The sequence below is a fragment of the Pseudorasbora parva genome, chromosome 8, assembly GCF_024679245.1.
Source record: "Pseudorasbora parva isolate DD20220531a chromosome 8, ASM2467924v1, whole genome shotgun sequence".
Classification (NCBI taxonomy): domain Eukaryota; kingdom Metazoa; phylum Chordata; class Actinopteri; order Cypriniformes; family Gobionidae; genus Pseudorasbora; species Pseudorasbora parva.
In genome coordinates, this window is record NC_090179.1 from 8,922,678 (window position 1) to 8,942,395 (window position 19,718).

The 19,718-nt window shown below is 48.2% G+C and overlaps 1 protein-coding gene across 1 annotated transcript; it reads left to right on the plus strand.

The window, feature by feature from the left end:
- Positions 1-13,074: 13,074 nt before the first annotated feature.
- Positions 13,075-16,209, plus strand: LOC137084453 (uncharacterized). The gene has a single exon (XM_067450723.1). The coding sequence runs from the start codon at positions 13,309-13,311 to the stop codon at positions 16,207-16,209; it is 2,901 nt and encodes a 966-aa protein (XP_067306824.1). The 5' UTR covers positions 13,075-13,308.
- The last annotated feature ends 3,509 nt before the right edge of the window (positions 16,210-19,718 follow it).

Here is a 19,718-nt window from a genome sequence, read left to right on the forward strand (position 1 = left end):
AGAATTCCATAGTGTGCATAGTTTCATAATTCTCTGGTAACGGCAGCTGCCAGCGTTTTCCTGTAAAAACAACAGTAGATCTCCATAAAATTTACGGTAAAAAACGTGCAGCTGTGGTTGCCAGAACTTTACCGTAAAAAATACAGCAGTAACGTTTTAGGTTTTACGGGACAGCACTATATAATTTAAAGGTTTATAATGTAATAATTACGGTTAAAAAACATTTATTTTACAGGTCAAAACTGTATAATTTAAAGGTTTATACATTTTATTTTATTTAACAGTAAAATACCGTTAAATGTACAGTTTTTTGAAAAAGAACAGGTCATTGTGTAATTAACAGTGAAAAATGAGAATGAATTCCCAGAATTCCCCCCGTGACATTTCACATTTGATGCATTTTCATTGAATTAACTGTTTCTTCTTAGTTTTTTCTAATCACTTATGTACATTAAGGTTTTATTTTACATCTAATGTTGTTAAATTAATGTTTATTGCATTTTTAAAAAGCCATGTCTGTTACCATGATGGTGTTTGGTGTTTAGTGTTTGTGTGTGCACCTTCTATATATTAATATTGTCCCTCCAAAAGCTGCTTGTAATGAGCTTTGATTCATCATGTGATTCTCATCACCACTGTAATTGTTAATTGTCATACTATTTCCCTTTCAGTCGGTCACGTTCGACGTACGTCTGACTTTGACGATGAATGGGGATCCCTATGGAAAACGCTACAGTTACTACCACTTCCAGCGCCCTGCCTGAGTCCCTCGGACCCCGTCTCAGCGGGCGGGGAATTTCCTGCAGGAAGAGCCCTACTGCTATCCCACAAGACCCAAACAGTGGACTATTGGATAACGCTGGGAAAAAATGGGCGGGGGACAGTCACCGTACTGAGACAGCAGAGCGGGCAGAGTCGTACCGTGGAGAATACACATATGGGACCACCGTGGGGGCCACTACATATGGAACCCAGCCTAACACAAGTTCCACACTGCATACGAGTGTTAGACCTGGCATCAGATGCTCCGCCACGTCTGACTGCCACGGTCAGGAGCCGCAACGGAGGACTCGACAGGGTTCGCCAAGCTGGGGAACTCGACTGGACCATATAAGCACACGTATCCGTTCCCTGAGGAAGGGAGTGGCGCAGCAAGCTGACACTAGAACGGGCACTTCTGTGCTACCGACAGTAGGAGGAGTGAGTACACGGGAAGATACCGGTTCTACACATAGGCTATGAAATCTAGCTAACATGTTGGGTGAACGGCCAGCGGCGTAACAGCCGCTGCGGATGCCATATGCCCCAGGAGCCTCTGAAACTGTTTCAGTGGGACCGCTGTCCTGCGTTTGAACGAATTCAAATATTTCAGGGTGACTTTCAGGGTGACTGAATCCAGCTCCATACCGAGAAAAGAGATCCTCTGCGTCGGGCAAAGTTTGCTCTGCTCTCAGTTGACCCGAAGCCCCAACTGGCAGAGGTGCTTGAGCACCATGTCCCTGTGCTCGCACAACTGCTCTCACGACTGAGCTAGAATCAGCCAGTCGTCGAAGTAGTTGAGAATGCGAACATCATGCTCTCTCATGCGAGCAATTGCCGCCTCCGCGAATTTCGTGAAGACACGGGGTGACAAGGAGAGCCCGAAGGGTAGGACCTTGTACTGATATGCTCGTCCGTCGAACGCAAAGCGTAGAAACGGTCTGTGTCGAGGGAGAATCGAGACATAAAAGTACGCGTCCTTCAGGTCGATCACTGCAAACCAATCTTGGGGACGGATGCACCTGAGGATGCGTTTCTGCGTTAACATTCTGAACGGTAGCCTGTGAAGGGACCGGTTCAAGAACCGCAGTGGGCCGTGTCCGGGGTCGGCCGTAACCCTCCGCTTTTCTTGGGTACATTGAAGTACGGGCTGTAAAAGCCGGTCTTCATATCGGCTGGCGGGACCGGCTCGATCGCGTCCTTCGCCAGTAGGACTGCGATCTCCGCCTGAAGCACCGGGCGTCCTCCTTCGACACCGAGGTGAAGTGAACGCACCTGAACTTGTGAACGTGTAGCCAGGCCCCCAGCGACTGCACCAGCGGGACCATCGGCAACACAGATGTACCCGCAGCAGGGAAGCGTGGCGGCATGCAGGGACCCGACCCGGACGGCGCAGAGGCGGCCCGTGGTGGGGTCTGTGTGCGCGTGGCAACACCTACCTGCTTCCGCTGAGCGGGCGCGGAATAGTGGTGGCGATTGGAGAGGCGCCTGAGGGCGGCAAGGCATGGAAGCGTCGCACACCACCAAGCGCACTCTCTTGGCACCCAGAGATATTGGAAACTGCTCTTTTTGTGAAGTTTTGGGTAACAGATGTTAAAGTCACAAAGGAGCCCCCGGCCCTCCTCCAGGGGGAGGAAGTGGTACTGCTGCCACTTCCGGTCGAGCAGGATCCTCCATCTCTGGGTGGCCCGTCTCAGGGTCTCTTACGATGGTGCTTGCCACCTGGCTTGGCAGCGGCCTGAGCGGTCTGGACGTCCTTCCCGCGGCCGGCTCCACGTCTATGCCCGGGTGGAGGCTGCTGCTGCCGGCAGCGGGGTGGGAGCAGCAGCGGACCGCCAGGACAGGATGTGCCGGATGGCCTCCGTCTGCTTCTGGGCGGCCAAAAAACTGCTGGGCAATGCTCTCGACCGCATCGCCAAACAACCCAGCTGACGAAATAGGAACCGGGACTTATCGGTCTCCCTCATGTCGGCCAGGTTGAGCCAGAGATGCTGCTCCTGGACCACCAAAGTGGACATCTCCTAGGCAATAGTATGGGTGGCGGTTTTCGTCACCCGTAGGGCAAGGTTCATCGCTGTCCGGAGCTCCCGGAGGAGCTCTGGGCCAGGACTACCCTTATCCATGTCCATGAGTGCCTGTGCTTGATGCACCTGAAGCAACGCCATGGCATGCAGGGCGGACGCAGCCTGGCCACAGGACCGATAGACATTCGCGGTTCGACCGGAAGAGAACCTACAAGCCCTGGACGGGAGCTTCGGGTCCCCGCACCAGCTGGAGGCGGATGTCGGACACTGTTGCATCGCGACTGCCCGATCCACCAACGGAAGACCCTCATACCCCCTGGCCTGTCCGGCGTCAAGGGTAGTAAGGAGGGAGGAGCCACTAGGTTGCCCACTGGCGCTAAACGGTGCTTTCCACGACCCAGTCAGCTCCTCATGCACCTCCGGGAAGAAAGGCACCGGGGCAGGATGCTGAAAACCAGCGCGGCCCGCCCCGAGAAACCAAACGTCCAACCTAGAAGGTTCGGGACGTTGTTGAGGGTTCCACTCAGGCCTGACTTTTTCGGCGGCCCAGGAAAGCATAGCCATCAACTCCGGGTCCGACTCGACTGTTGCCACTCTCCCAGAGGGAGGCAGTACAGTCGAATCTTCATCCCTAGAGGACTGAAACTCCCCCTCCAATGCAGCGATCGACATCTGCTCATCCACGGGTGCCCCAAAAGACACCGTCGGCCGCTCATTCCGGGGTCTCCCGGAAGCACCACCGGATGCGGCGCTTGTGAGGGATTAGGGTCCCGTGGAGGCTCACTCGATGGGTTTGTCCTAACCGTGATCCTCAGGTCACCCCGGCCATCCATCAAAGTAGGTCTATTCTGCTGGGCAGGAATAGACCTAGATCGAGTTTTGGGTAGGGGGACTCAACCTTCCCGGAGGAAGGCGAGTCTCGACCTAAGCGCAGAGATAGTCATGTTCCCCTAGTGAGAACACGAACTATCCACAAACGCTGCCTCAGCATGCTGTAGGCCCAGACACGTGATACAGCGCTTGTGACCGTCAGCGGGCGACAGGGAACGACCGCATCCAGAAACGCACGGATGGAAAGACATCCTGAAAAGGACGGCACGTCACCCATGTAGCTCTTTTTGTGGGGAAAATCTGCTCTTTTAGGTGTTGAAGCACCCAGGGATCGACCGTGGCAGAAATACAGGGTTTGTGTGCCACCTGTTTTCTGCTCTCACCAGAAAAAGGAACACGCCCACCGAACCAACTGTGTGTGGTGTATGTGAGTGTGTAAGTGCAATTTGCTCAGTTTGCTGTGAAAACAGCAGCTCTCTCAGCAGCAGTGAGATCGCGGTCGCACTGTCTTGTGCCGTCTGGCCAAAACAAGAGCAATTTCCCCCAGCACACGCTTTCTCTCTCTCTTTGCTAGATAGCAGGCAGTCAGACGCTTCATCAATGCCGTTCGGCTCCGAAGTGTATGACAATGGTGCGTGGTGATCGCTTCCGCTTTATACCCGCACAGCAGGCCGGGGTGCGATATGCAAAGCACGCACGCCAATGTTCGTTGGCCCGTTTTCTAAATCTCGAAGCTGATAGGGGCTTCCAGAAGTGATCCCCATTTGTCGGTCTAAGTTCGACGTACATCGAACGTGACCGACTAAAAGGGAACCACTAGCCACAGTGGTTACTGAGCAAAAAAGTCAATATCAAGCCCTGCTACCGAGACAAATTTGCAGTTTGCCTTCCAAACAGGGACAGCATGGGTCAAGCACTCAGTACAGAATAATAGAGAATATCCGAGAGGACAGTGGAAGTGACAGTGAAGTGACAGCATTGAACAGGAGTATGTGCCAGCAAAGCCCAGCCCATATTGCTCCTAGGTTTCTGCATATTTGTAACTACTGATATAGTTCCTACAATGTGTGTTTATCGTTGTTTTATTGTAACATTATTGTGATTAATAACTGGGCTGATATACGTTGCATAACATGACATATTTAAAAAAAACTTTTTCCATATTGTCATCATCTGTGGCTTTTTGTCCCATTTTACACCTTTGTTGCATGGTCTCCACATACATACACAGTTAAATATTTTTTAAATAAAACTGCATTTTGTAAAAATGAAAATAGATTTCAATTTTAGCATCATATTAAAGTAATAAAGAGAATCTTTTAAAAGAATCAAGATAATGTTTTCCATAATTCATGCATAAGAAACGTTAAATCTCAGCAGAGGAGGATTAAACAACTCCACAAGCAACATTACCAGCTTCAATTTTTACTAACCAGATTGACTATTTCTGTTAAACAGAATTAGACAGAAGCTCTTTTTGATAATTCAACATTAAGGTTTAGATGTTGATTTATTGACCATTATGGTGATCAGTGTTTGCTTTAGTTGGGCAGTTTGACTCTTGGCTTGTGAATTGGTGTTTTGTTTTTTTGCCACAGTGCAACAAAACACATATGTTGTTACAAAGGAAGCCAGAAACAAAGATAATCAGGTATGTTTTTATCATACGGTATAGTGATTCACTAATCTCATCACAAACCAAAACTAGTTCACTATTAATATATTTTCAACATTCTTTCTCTCTAAATACATTATAGGATTTTTTTTCTATACACACACACACTTTATTTCTGCCCTGTTTGGAAGCTAAGGCCACATCCAGATGAAGCTAGAGCTTTCCGTATCCAATCTTTTTTCTTTCCTTATTTCAAGAAGGAAATAAGGAAAGCAGTTTCCTGTGTACACACGAAACTGCTGAAACTACTCAACAGCCAAAATCTCACAATAAAATAATAATAAATAAGTGCTACTTACCAGATTGTGTTTTATTAATGCCTACACCTACACCACCTACACCTACACCTAACCCAAACCTAAACCTACCCTTCCAATAATGCAAATGCACTAATTACGCTTTCTAGACTTTCTAACATGCAGAATATGCTGTGATAACAGCACCTTTTCACAAAATATAAGGATTGGCTGTATACACGAAAACGTCTCGGGTTATGAATATAACCCATGTTCCCTGAGAGGGAACGAGACACTGCGTCATCGTAGATGACACATCGGGGAACGCCCTCAGCGTGCTGAGTTCATATCAAAAAAGTCCAATCTTGATTGGTGTTGCGTGATGACGTAACGAGTGACGGCATACCCGGAGGTATAAAGGGACACCGGCACAAGCAAACGCAGCTTACTGCTATGAAGCGGGACGCACTGTAGATTGGCGGGGCTACGAGACGCAGTGTCTCGTTCCCTCTCAGGGAACATGGGTTATATTCATAACCCGAGATGTTCCCTTTATCGAGGGAACTCGCACTGCGTCATCGTAGATGACACATCGGGGAACGAGTACCCACTAGTCCTCGCCTATCTTGGGCACCATGATATGGATCGGAGTGCATAATCAGGGGGCGAGCACCCTAGCGCCTGGCGTCGCCGGGAGGTGCAGACTGTAATATCTCACGAAAGTATGCAGTGTGGCCCACCCAGCCGCCTCACAAATCTCTTGCAAAGATGCTCCGGAAAGGAGGGCTACCGAGGAGGCCATGCCCCTGGTAGAATGAGCCCTCACTATAGGCTATAGGTGAAGGCAAGTTGCGCACCTGATAGGCCGTGGCTATTGCCCGGACAATCCAGTTACTAATAGTCTGTTTTGCCGCAGGCAGCCCTTTCCTAGGTGGACCAAAGCACACTAACAACTGATCTGACTTCCTTCACTGGACAGACCTCTCCAAATAAATCCTCAATGCCCGCACCGGGCAGAGGAGGTGAAGCCTGCCCTCATCTGCCGTCACATGAGGATGGAAAGCCTGGAGAACCACTGACCGTACCGCATTAGACGGTACTTTGGGAATGTATCCCGGGATCGGCCGCAAGATAGCTTTCACTCCGCCTGGGGCAAACTCCAAGCAATTGGGTGTGACTGCCAATGCCTGAAGGTCCCCCACTCTCCTCAGAGAGGTGATGGCTAAGAGAAAAGCTACCTTAAGCGTAAGGTTCTTGGCCTCAGCCAACTCCAGCGGTTCGAAGGGGGCCTCAACCAATCCTTCGAGCACCACTGCCAGATCCCACGCAGGGATCCTGGAACGAGCGACAGGTCTCATCCTCCGCGCTCCTCGGAGGAACCGTACAACCAGATGGTGCCTCCCCAGAGGTCCTTCACTTAACGGTGCGTGGAAAGCTCCTATCACTGCCACATACACCTTAAGTGTGGACGGGGTAAGCCCGGCGAAAAACCGATCTTGCAGAAACTCCAGTACTGAAGCCACAGCGCAGTTAACTGGGAGTTAACTTCACGGTCTCTACACCACATGGAAAACACTCTCCACTTCAAGTTGTACAGCCTCCTGGTGGAAGGAGCCCTGGAGCTGAGTATAGTCTCCACGACACCTGCTGACAGACCTTCCTCTATGAGCTCTGCCCCCTCAGGGGCCAGGCCCACAGGTTCCATAACTCTGGCTGGGGGTGAAAGATCGAGCCCCCCGCCTGAGTCAACAGATCCCTCCTAAGAGGAATCTGCCACGGAAGGTCGTCTAGCAGGTCCATAATGTCGGAGAACCATACCCTGGTCGGCCACCGGGGTGCTATCAGAAGCAGGCGAATGCCTTCCCGGCGGACACGCTCCAGAAATCCCGGGAGCAGAGCAATCGGGGGAAATGCGTACAGACGCAGCCTCGGCCACGCCTGTGACATGGCATCCAGGCCCAACGGAGCCAGACGCCTGAGGGAGAACCAAAGTGGACAGTAGGTCGTCTCTCAAGACGCAAACAAATTCACTTCCATTTGGCCAAACCTCTCGCATATGGCCTCAACCACCTCTGGATGGAGACGCCACTCCCCGGGCCTCAGCCCCTGCCTCGACAGGATGTCTGCTCCCTGGTTCTGGTCCCCCGGGATGTAAACTGCCCTGAGAGACGACAGTTTCCCGTGGGACCACAGGAGGACCTGATGCGCCAGTCTGGACAGAGGGCGCGATCTCAGACCCCCCTGATGATTTAGATACGATACTACGGCAGTGTTGTTGGATCGTATCAGGACATGGTGGCCGCGAAGGTCCTCAAGAAAACTCCTCAGAGCTTTCCAGACCGCCAGCATCTCTAGGCAGTTGATGTGCCATGAAGCATGCTGGGCTGTCCAAGGACCTCTCACTCCTCGGCCTTCCATGACCGCGCCCCAACCAGTAAGGGATGCATCTGTTGAAACACAAGGCCCAACCTTATACTGGAGACTTCCGCCCGTATGGTCTCGATACGTGCGGGTGACATGTGTGCCCGCATCGTTACAGAGTCCCACACTATTCCCAGGAATGTGATTCTCTGGGAGGGCGTCAACGCGCTCTTCAAAGGCATTGAGTCTCAGTCCCAAGCACCTCATGTGGGCCAGAACAGCATCTCGATGCTGAACTGCCATATCGTACGATCTGGCCATGATCAACCAGTCGTCGATATAATTCAGTACACGGATGCCCTGGAGTCTTAGCGGAGCCAGGGCTGCGTCCATGCACTTTGTGAAGGTGCGAGGTGACAAGGCTAGGCCAAAGGGAAGGACCCGATATTGGAACGCTTCGCCCCCAAAAGCGAACCTCAGGAACTTCCTGTGACTGGGAAGGATGGATATATGGAAGTAAGCGTCCTTTAGATCTATCGTGACGAACCAGTCCTCGAACTGGATCTGACTCACGATAACAGGAATAGTTAGCATCCTGAACCTGTATCTCCTCAGAGACCGATTCAGAAGCCTGAGATCTAAAATTGGACGCAACCCCCCATCCTTCTTGGGGACTATGAAGTACCCGACCTCCCTCTCTGGTGGGGGGACCCTTTCTATCGCCCCTTTTACCAGCAGAGAGTGTACTTCCTGCCCCATTACCCCCACCTGCTCGGGACCGACCACCGTCCAGACTATCCCCCCAAATTTTGGGGGAGGGACTCTGAACTCCAGTCTGTAGCCCCATTCTACAGTGCGCAGGGCCCACACAGAGATATTCGGAAGGCATGACCATGCGCCGAGATATTCTGATAAGGGCACCAGCCTCTCGAGGCTGGTCTGGGGTATCGACCGAACCTCTCCTTCGACCCCCTGAAGCGGATGACCGGCAGGGACTAGTCGAGGTAGATTTTCGGTGTGCGAACGCAGTCGCTGCTCTGCCGCAGATTTTATATGTGCTGGCCAGAGCCGCGCGCAAACGTGGGGAAATGACGTGGCCCGGAGCCCTTTTGACTGCGGGAGCACAACATCGATTTCCCGAGAGCTCCGGGGGGAGAACGACCTCGGTCGCTCCGCCCCGTGGGGGACAGCTCTCAGCGGCCCTGCCGCAGCTAGGACCACTTGGAAGCCTTCTTAGCCTGAATGACCTCCCTCAGGTCGGTCTTCAGCTTCGAAGACTTCCTGCGAGAGCGCCGCTTCTTCTGCCAGGCTCCCTCAGGAGGGGCACGAGAAGCGACGGTCTGCATCTGCACCTCACGGTGCGAAGAGCCCTGTGCTGGCTGAGACTGCCCACTCGAGGCAGCCCTGCTGGAGGAGCCCCAGCGGCGAAGGATGAACTGGCTGAACGCGGCAGCCTGCTTTTTCACCTCCTGAAACCTCTCAACAACGGTGCTCACTGCGCCGCCGAAAAGGCCAGAAGGCGAAATCGGGGAATCAAGGAGAAAGTGTCTGTCTCTCTCCCTGATCCCCGACAGGTTAAGCCAGAGATGCCTCTCCGCGCACACCAAACCCGCCATGGAGCGGCCGATAGCACGGGCCGCCTCTTTGGTGACGCGGAGAGACAAATCCGCTGCCTTCCTCAGTTCGGTCACATCCTCCGGGGAGGGACCCTCGCCCTCATCGAGCTCCTTCAACAAGTCCGCTTGGTAGGCCTGCAGAACCGTGAGAGTGTGCAGGCACCCACCAGCGCGACCAGCCGCACTATATGCCCTTCCCACCAGCTTTGATGTCTCTCGGCATGGTTTCGAGGGCAATGCCGGGGTTTTCAATGAAGCTGCTGTCTCGGGTGAGAGGTGGCCCGCGAGCGCCTCTTCAACCCTCGGCAGCGCAACATATCCCTTCTCAGATGCCCCCAGCACGTTAGCGAAGTCAAGTGCAGGGAGCGTAGTCAAAAGCGCTGAGAAGGGTTTTTCCCACGCCCTACACAGCTCACTGTGCAGGTCGGGGAAAAACGGCAGACCCCGGCGTGGAGGCTGGGCTCGTCGCTTGAAGAAGCGCTCGTCCAGCTTATTTGGTGGCTGGACGTTCACCTCTTCTTGTGGCCAATCTAGACTAAGCTTGGCCACAGCGCGAGTCAAAACCTCCACGAGCTCCTCCATAGCCTGTGAGTGGGGTGGCGACTGCCCCACTGCGCCTGCTTCGGTGCTCATCGTCAACGACCCCTCAGAATCGGACAGCATGAGCACCTGATCCTCCGCCTCGTGGGAAGAAGCCGCAGCGCGGGCTTCCACACATGGCGGAAGATCCTCTGAATCGTCAGAGGAAGAGAGAGATGCCTCAACATTCCCTAATCCAGCTGACAGATCCATCTGCGAGCCCCACGATCTGCGGCGCCGCTCTGCCTCAGCAACAGCGGGCCCAGAACCGCGAGGCTCGCGAGGCTGGCCGGCCTCGTCAAAGACCGCCAGCCGCGAGCGCAGCACTCTCAGCGGCAGCTTATCACACTCGCCGCAAGCCGCTCCCTCGAGAGCGGCCCGGGCGTGCTGCACGCCGAGACACTGCACACAGAGCTAGACAGCAAACAACACCAAATAGACAGACAGAACACAGAGCGCGACCGCTGAAAGCAGGAATCTGCGTTTGCTTGTGCCGGCGTCCCTTTATACCTCCGGGTATGCCGTCACTCGTTACGTCATCACTCAACACCAATCAAGCTTGGACTTTTTTGATATGAACTCAGCAGCGTCATGCCGAGGGCGTTCCCCGATGTGTCATCTACGATGACGCAGTGCGAGTTCCTTCGATAAAGGGATTAAGGGTGTCGGTTTACAGTCTTTGTGTGGATGGAGCCTCACTTTCAGAAATTTCAGGGTTAATCAGAAAAACTACTTTGAAGACCACAACAAAACACAGAGACCATGAAACATTTACAGATGAAATGGTATAAAAAATGTGACTAAAATGATCATTGTTATTAATATTATTACAGTATCTAGTAACATGTACAAATAAAGTATTGAAAAAGGTTGTAGAAAATGATAAACCTCACATTTTAGCCATTAAAGCATTTTAAGAAAAGGGATTATTCAAAATGATAAATCTGTCAAGTGTCGATCAAAGTATTGTGAGAATTGTGAGCTTTAAATGGCTTTTCTGAATAATCAAAAATAAATAAAACGCAACTTAAACCTCCTCAGTGGGGGAAAACACAGTGTCAAACAGGATAATATTGCGAAAAAATTAGATTTGGCTGTACAGTCGTACTGGAGAAATCAGTGATGTTATCAGCTTATTTTAATTTATCATATAGCAACAATGTTGGCAGATCAGTATTATAGTTTATAGAATTAAATAATACCTAATTCATACATTTTATTTGTATAATAAGTTGAATAACTTTAATCATATTTTTAGTGTCCACACATGCAAGGAACACTGAACGTACAATCTGTCCAGTATGTTTATCTCTGAGTGATGTAAGGGGCTTTGCATTAAAAATGTTTGACATGGTGGATGGACTGGACTACACAGACAACCAAAGAGGACTTCAATGCCGGTCTCGACGAGCGCCTCTGCACTTGTAAGATAGGAGGACTGGGGACTCTTTTGTTCTGGGAATTTGTCTACCACATCCATTGTGGTGGGAAGCGTCTAGTAGACAAATCCACCCTGCTTCCCATGCCCAATAAGGCCCAGAGAGGAAGGCCATCCCATAGCTGCCCACTCTCACTGTCAATGCCCCAGAAGCCATTCCTGAGTGAAATCTAAGTTTTGATGATTTGTTAGTGTGGTTTGTTCTTTGTGCCCCTGTTGTTGGAGCAGGCAGTGAGAAATGAGGGTGATCAGGGTTGAATCTTGATGAACAGTTGGAGTAATGCAGTTCAGAAATTACACTCAAGGGAATTCCCTGACCCATGTCATGACACTCTTCCAGCCCCCTCCTTCGAACATCCTTACAGATCCTCAGTAGTTCTATGCAACTGTGGGAATGTTTTTTTTTTTTTTTTTTTGTGAGAGTAACAAATTCCATTTATTCTCACAACATAGGAACCTGAAAAACAGGAAGTAACTAAGTAATTTAGCCATTCTACTAACTTAACTTTATTTTATATATTTTATTTTATATTGTGCTTTGGCAATACAATCATATTTTAAATAAATAATCATATCACATAGCATCAATATAATTAGATTAGTATTGTCACACTACCAAAAAAAATGTGCTTGTGGTGACATTTCTGCTAAATTATATTACGTTACTAATTGCATGATTCGCGGCTCTTTTAAAGAGAATGCCACATGAGTGTCACTAAAAGTGCATTATATTTTTAACTTTTTATCGCCTTGGTTGTTGTACTTATCACTGCAAATCAGGCATGAAATGTAAGGCTGGCTTTTCTGCTAACACAGAAAACAGGATCAAACGTCCTGCAATAAAACAACAAAGCTGCATTTTATTCATCATCAATTCAAAGAAAGCCATTATCACAGTCTTGAGACCAAATATAGCCTACAACAATTGTCAAAAATTCAGCATGATATTTTTTGCTACTAATAAGGTCACTGCCGTTAAATAAAGCATCAGGCAGCATCATCAATGAAGCACAGGCTACTCTTCAGCACAACGGTAACCCACAAAACTAATTAATTGTATTAATATGTACTACAGTCAGTGACTGAATTAGATAGCATCAGTTAGATGTATCCAATAGTATTTCCCCTGGGACACCAGTGACTTCCAGGAAAGGCTGGATGGCAACCAAGGAAGATTGGTGACGCTGGAAAGACAGATGACCTCCAGGAAAGACTGGCGTGGGTGGGTGAGGTTAGCAACCTCAATCACAGCACTCGCAAGAGGGCACCAACCAAAGCTACAAAACGGAACAATGGGCAATACCCCCAGGGTCTCCCGAGAGGGGGGGAGGATGAGAGACTCAATGGGACGGACACAACGGTTACGGCTATGGAAAACACACGGATAATGAGACGGCTTACCCAAACTACACTTACAGGGGAAATGTTAGAGGTAAAGTGCCACTGCGGAAAGCTTTGCAAGAACGCAAGGGGACTTAAAATACATCAATCTAAGACCCAATGTGGAGAAGGGAGGAAGCAGATGCAGCGTAGAGTGGAGACACTAAGTGAGACGCAGGAGGACTCCAGTCAGGAAGCACCCCACAGTACAGGAGACCTCTCAGCACCTGCTTCATCCCAACGCCACAGGAGGGACTCTCCTAACACTATCTCAGGCACCCAACCTACGTCAGGAAAAGTGAGATGGCCCCAAGCAAACAACAACACTGCATGGAACCAACTAGATGGGGACATAGATAGAGTGCTTGAGGCCACATTAGCAGGATCAGCTGAGAAGAAAATCGACAGTATGACAACAATCATCATCACCATGGCCAGAGAGCGCTTTGGCACAGAGGAGAGAAAGGGTAGCAGTGGAACGCAGGTAAATCATCCTAACAGGAGGGCAAGAGAGGTCTTGAAATTAAGGAGGGAGATCAAGACCCTCAACAAGCAGTTCAGAACAGCAAGTGCTGAAGAAAGAAAGGGCATAAAAGATCTAACTAGTGGACTTCGAGGGCAACTCTGCAGACTGAGAAGGGCAGAAAGGTCTCTGAAACTGAGGAAGGAGAAGGAGGCCAAGCGAGCGCGGTTCATTAAGGACCCATACAGGTTTACTAAAACCCTGCTTGGGGAAGCAAGATCTGGAAGATTGACCAGCCCTATGGAAGTTGTCGAGGAGTTCCTTAAGGAGAGCCACAGTGACGCCCTCAGGAACCAATCCTGTGGCGCATACCCAAAGATCAGCAGAACTGCAGAAACTCCTGAGGAAGAGCTTGATACAAGTGAACCAACATGGAGAGAAGTCCAGGACATTGTAAAGAAAGCCCGTTCAGCATCTGCCCCAGGACCAAGCGGTATACCTTATAAAGTATACAAGAGATGCCCGATGCTCCTCCGCAGGTTATGGAAACTGTTGCGAAGGATATGGACAAAAGGTATCATTCCAGCATCCTGGAAAAGAGCAGAGGGGTGCTTTGTACCCAAGGAAATGGACTCCTCCGACATCAACCAGTTCCGAACCATTTCTCTCCTTAGTGTCGAATGCAAGGTATTCTTTTCTGTCCTGGCAGAAAGGATGACTACCTACATGGTGAAGAACAAATATGTCGACACATCAGTCCAGAAAGGCGGCATTCCAGGTTTCTCCGGGTGCTTAGAACATACGGGTATCCTCAACCAGCTGATCCGGGAGGCCAAGATGAGCAAAGGAAACCTAACAGTTGTCTGGCTCGACTTGGCTAACGCATACGGTTCAATCCCACATGGCCTCATCAACACGGCTATGGAACACTACCATATCCCCCACCACACTAGGGGTATAATTACCAGCTACTTTGGAGGATTCCAATTACGGTTCAAAACTGCCCACTTCACAACCCAGTGGCAGGACCTTGAAAAAGGAATCGTGACAGGCTGCACAATCTCCCCCATCCTGTTTGTCATGGGAATGAACCTGCTCATAACAGCTGCAGGAAAGGAATCCAGGGGGCCATTAATGGAGTCTGGCACCCGCCAACCTCCAATAAGAGGTTTTATGGATGACCTTACAATAACAACTTCAACCCATGTGCAGGCAAGATGGATCCTGAAGGCTCTTGATGATGTGGCAACATGGGCTCGAATGAAGTTCAAGCCAAGGAAATCAAGAAGTATGGTAATCAGAAGGGGGGAAGTGACCAGCAAGTTCCACTTGCGAGTACAGGGGGAAACGATACCATCAATTGAGGAAAACCCAATTAAGTGCCTAGGGAAATGGTATGACGCATCCCTGACCGACAGATGCAACATTTCTAGGACAGAAAAACAGGCAGATGCATGGCTGAGTAAGATCGAGGGGTCAGGGCTGCCAGGAAAGTTTAAGGCCTGGCTCTTCCAGCACGGCCTGCTACCACGACTAATGTGGCTACTTACAATCTATGAAGTACCTATGACAACAGTGGAAGGAGTCGAGAGACGAGTGAACAAACACCTTCGCAAGTGGCTTGGAATTCCACCAAGCTTCACGTCAGTAGGGCTTTACACCAGGTCTGGTCAGATACAACTACCCCTTTCATCAGTGGTGGAAGAGTTCAAGGTGGCAAAGTGCCGGGTTGTGATGATGTACCAAGACTCCACTGATGAAAAAGTCAGAAGAGCAGGCGTCACGACGAGATCAGGACGCAAATGGGCGGCTGGCACATCAGTGGCACAAGCTGAAAGCACATTAAAGCTGAAGGACATCATCGGGAACCCATGCGTAGGGAGGCAGGGACTCGGATCCACTCACTTCCAGCAATGGGGAAAAGCAGACCCAAAGCAGAGGAGGGTCATGATTCAAGCTGAGGTCCGACACCTGGAGGAAGAAAGGCGCAAGTCTAGGGCTGTCGAACTCGGTGTGCAAGGTGCCTGGACAAAGTGGGACCTGCCAAAGCGGAAGATCACGTGGTCTGAGATCTGGAGACTGGAGCCTTTTCGTATCTCCCTCCTGCTCCGTTCAGTGTATGACACCCTTCCATCACCAACAAACCTCCACAGATGGGGAATGAGGGAGGACCCATTGTGTAGGCTATGCGGAGGGAGGGGAACAATGGCGCATATACTGGCAGGATGCAAAACAGCTCTTAGCCAAGGAAGATACAGGTGGGGACATGACAACGTCCTCAGTGCACTGGCTGACATCTTGGAGCGGGAGAGGCAGAAAAAGCGCCAGACCATTATAAGGCCGGTAACAGCCATTCAGTTCATCAGAGAGGGGGAGAAACCACCAGCCCCCAAGAAGATTAAGAAGAGCCTCTTGCAAGCAGCACAATCCTGGGAGATGAGGGTGGACCTGGGAAGGAAACTAGTCTTCCCCCAGGTTGTGCAAACACAGTTGAGGCCAGACATGGTCTTATGGTCGGAGGAGGCAAGGAAGCTAATCTTGATTGAACTGACGGTTCCATGGGAAGACGGGTGCGAGGAGGCCTACGAGCGGAAAGCCACCAAGTATCAGGACCTCGGTGAGCAGTGTAGGGCCAAAGGGTGGCAGACCTGGCTATTCCCGGTTGAGGTCGGGTGTAGGGGTTTCCCGGCACAGTCTGTGTGGAAAACACTCACAGCTCTGGGTTTGGCAGGTAGGGAAAGGAAGGTAGCTGTTCGTAGGTTGGGTGAGGCAGCAGAAAGAGCGTCTTGCTGGCTCTTGAGTAGGAGGGAGGAGTTGAGCTGGGGGCCAGGAGGAGGTGGGCAGTGACTGGCCACCACTGCCGACCCGCCAACTGGAGGGTGTTGTGGTTCAGGGTCGAAACATCCCGTGAAAGTTAGACGCCACCTGACGACATCTTCTCCTGGCTGAAAGCTACTGCCATGTACTACAGTCAGTGACTGAATTAGATAGCATCAGTTAGATGTATCCAATAGAATTCAACTAAAAGATCTCTTCATATCCTCTTGTGCAACAACACATAAACACAGGTCATTTTAATATTTACTCTCCTTATTACACTGTAAAATCCAACGCTGTTCTTACTAAAGCCCCGTTTCCACCACAGGAACTTTACCCAGGAACTAGGAACTTTGGGTGGTACTTCGTGTGTTTAGACCGCAGGAACCAGGGTAAAATTGAAGTTCCGGGTAAATATTTCCCCCTCCAAACGGCCCTGCTCGCGAGGTAGTACTTTTTCAAAGTTCAGGAACTTTCGAGGGCGGGACTTGGGCGCTGAACATGCTGATTGGTTGAGCTCACGCAGTTCAACCGGCATTTTTAAAAGTCTTTTGCGAGGTTCGTTCTGCGTTCAGTAAATATCAGTCTTGCTCTCTGTCTGGTGGCGCGCGGTCGTCTCAGCCATCTCCCGTTCAATGTTCGTAATAGCTGATAATAATATACATTGTCATTTTAAATCTAGCTTTACAAGCTTTCTGAATATGCTGCAGCTGCATGCTGCTGAATCTGCATATTAGTGCTCTTTTCTGTCATTGTTAATTACCTCTTTAGTAAACCTATACATAACCAGCAAAAGCAGCAAAGCTTGAATCTCTTCCATACTCGTTATTAATTTGTTTTCACCATGTAAACGACCTGACCGATTACTTTTAAGTGTGTGTCCTTACATGACGTGACGGCGCGCGCCGCGCTCATGTTGACAAGAGAGGAAAGTACATTTTTCTGAGGGGTAAACTTTTTATTTCGTGAGTTATGAAGATAATGTTGGAGTAATGACACAGCGTATATTGCCCCAGGCAGTTTTTACTTTAACTGCGCCTGACAGAAGATTTTTTTTTCTGAGATGATTATTACACTTTACAACAAATAGCTATAAATAATACTGTATTAGTCCTGGTGGCCGTTAAGAGTTGCTATGGCTACAGTCAACACACTCCAGCTGCTGGAGAAAACAGCGTTGACATTTTTGGTGCGGCAGACAAACTGCATGTGACAAAATGATTGCGATTGAAAGTCATCACATGTAAACACCAGATCGGTTTAGATAACGTCTCATGTAAACAGATCACTAAATCTTTCAATCGGTACACACACAAATGATTACTGTCCTTCACTGATTTGGAGGAACAGTCGCGCGCAGTCCTACATCACCGGACTAATTTGCCTAATCTTCTCGGAACTTTATCGCGGTCGAAACGCAGACAGCTGCAGGTCTGGGGGGGAGAAAAGTTCCTGTAAAAAAGTTCCTGGTACAAATAGTTCCGGGTAATTTTGGTGGAAACGGGGCTTAAGACTTTTTTAGTGAACTTTACTTAATGTCCAATAATTTGTTGACCTTACTTAAAATAATTTAGTAATCTGAACTGTTTGCATGCTATGCCTTTGTTACTTAGAAAACCCAAGTAAACATTACTTGACTGGCTTGAGTACCATTTTGCCAAAGGAAAAAAAAAATTATGTTGATTTCCTAAAATATCTCACCATTATGGTGATGAGTGTTCCCTTTGGTTGGGCACTTGGAACTTAATTTATATTACTATAAATCTTTTCCTATTGGTGCAGCAATGCAACACGAAATCACAGTTATCTGATTTCAAAGGAAGGGAAGTAATATATATATATATATATATATATATATATATATATATATATATATATATATATATATAAACACACACATACACATAAAGATAAATATGTAATATAAATTAATGATCTTTTAACATTTTACTTACTTTTTTTAAGTAAGGACAACTAATCACATTTTACAGTGTAGTGGCTTTGCACAACTTTTTTCTATTAACATGCACTAATATTTCTGAAGTTCAGGTCAGAAGTTATTGATTATATTTTGATCATAATGGGAAGCTTAGTTTGTTAATCCTGTCTAGTGTCACTTCACTAAACAAACTCATTATTTTAAAAACACATACATTTACTCTTATTTTATGTTATAAAATGGGACACTTCTGAAAATATTAAGCAGTGATTTTTTAAACTCATGATTCACAGAAATTGTTTGTACGCTGGTGTCATTTAGACACACATAGAGATGAAGAATCAGCCTATGAATCTCAAAAATTGTGAAAATCAACTAAAAAGATGATCAGATAGATCAACTCTGAACATCACAAAACACTACTAAAAGGCAACACAAAACAACACCAAAAATAAAGGTAAATAGTAAGAATTAAAGAAAATAACCAGGCTATTCAGCTGCTTGATTTATTCATGCAACAATGCATGCTGAGAATCATGGGTGATTTTTGTACAATGCCAGTACCCAGCATGTACTGCAGAAAGAAGCTTTTGATTGTCATCATTGTTGAGATTCATACGCCAATTCTTGATGTCTAAGTGAGTCTGAAAGACTCAAGTGTTCAGACCACAAGTTGTTTCCATGGCCTTCAAATTATCTGGTTGCAACACTGATGGCTCTCATGGTGTACAATTATGGATTTGAATTATGTTGAGGTTTTAATTGTGTCAAGGTTCAAGAGCCCAACTAAAGCAAACACTGATCACCATAATGGTAACATCAGAAGAAGCAACATCTGTTAATTCTCAATAAGAGCTGAAGATGTTTGACAGAAATAAAGTCAGTCTGGTTAGTAATGTGTGAAGCTGGTAATGCTGTTTGTGGAGTTGTTTAATCCTCCTCTGCTGAATGTCTTCTTGTATCTTCAGTTGATGAAATCAACTTTCTTCTGTTCATGTTTCTCTTTCCTTCAGTGATAACAGCAGGTGTTCATCAGTGTCTGAATTTACTCACTTATTTTTGCTCACTTTGTCAGGTGGTCTATATCAGTGAACTAGTAGGGGATAGTGAATAAGGGGATAGGGAATGATTTTGAACACAGCCTCTGAGTGTCGACTTTAAGCGCTGTTAATTCCCAGTATTTTACTTGTTGGCTATTTTCTCGAAAATGACAATTAACCACAATGCATTGTTTTTCAATGGTATATTACTATTTAATTGAAAACAGAATTTTACTGTCAAAATGTGGCCTTTTTTTTTTACAGCATTTGTTTACAGAGTAGGGCATTTACACGTGGTCCTTTCACAATCGGAAAGCTATATGAACTAAGAAAATGTATGAAGTGAACAGGTGTAAACAGGCCCAAAGAAAGAACTTGGGACACCACCTTGCCCAAACGTCTCTTCTCATTTATCTATGAGTCCCCCTCTTCTACTCTACTCTTCCCACTTGACTTGAGTATCTTATGAAACGTTTTTTTCCCTTTCATGTTTGGATTAATCAGGAATGTAAACATGAAAGTGTGATTGGGAAAATAGTCTCAGTTTCACAGTATTTGAG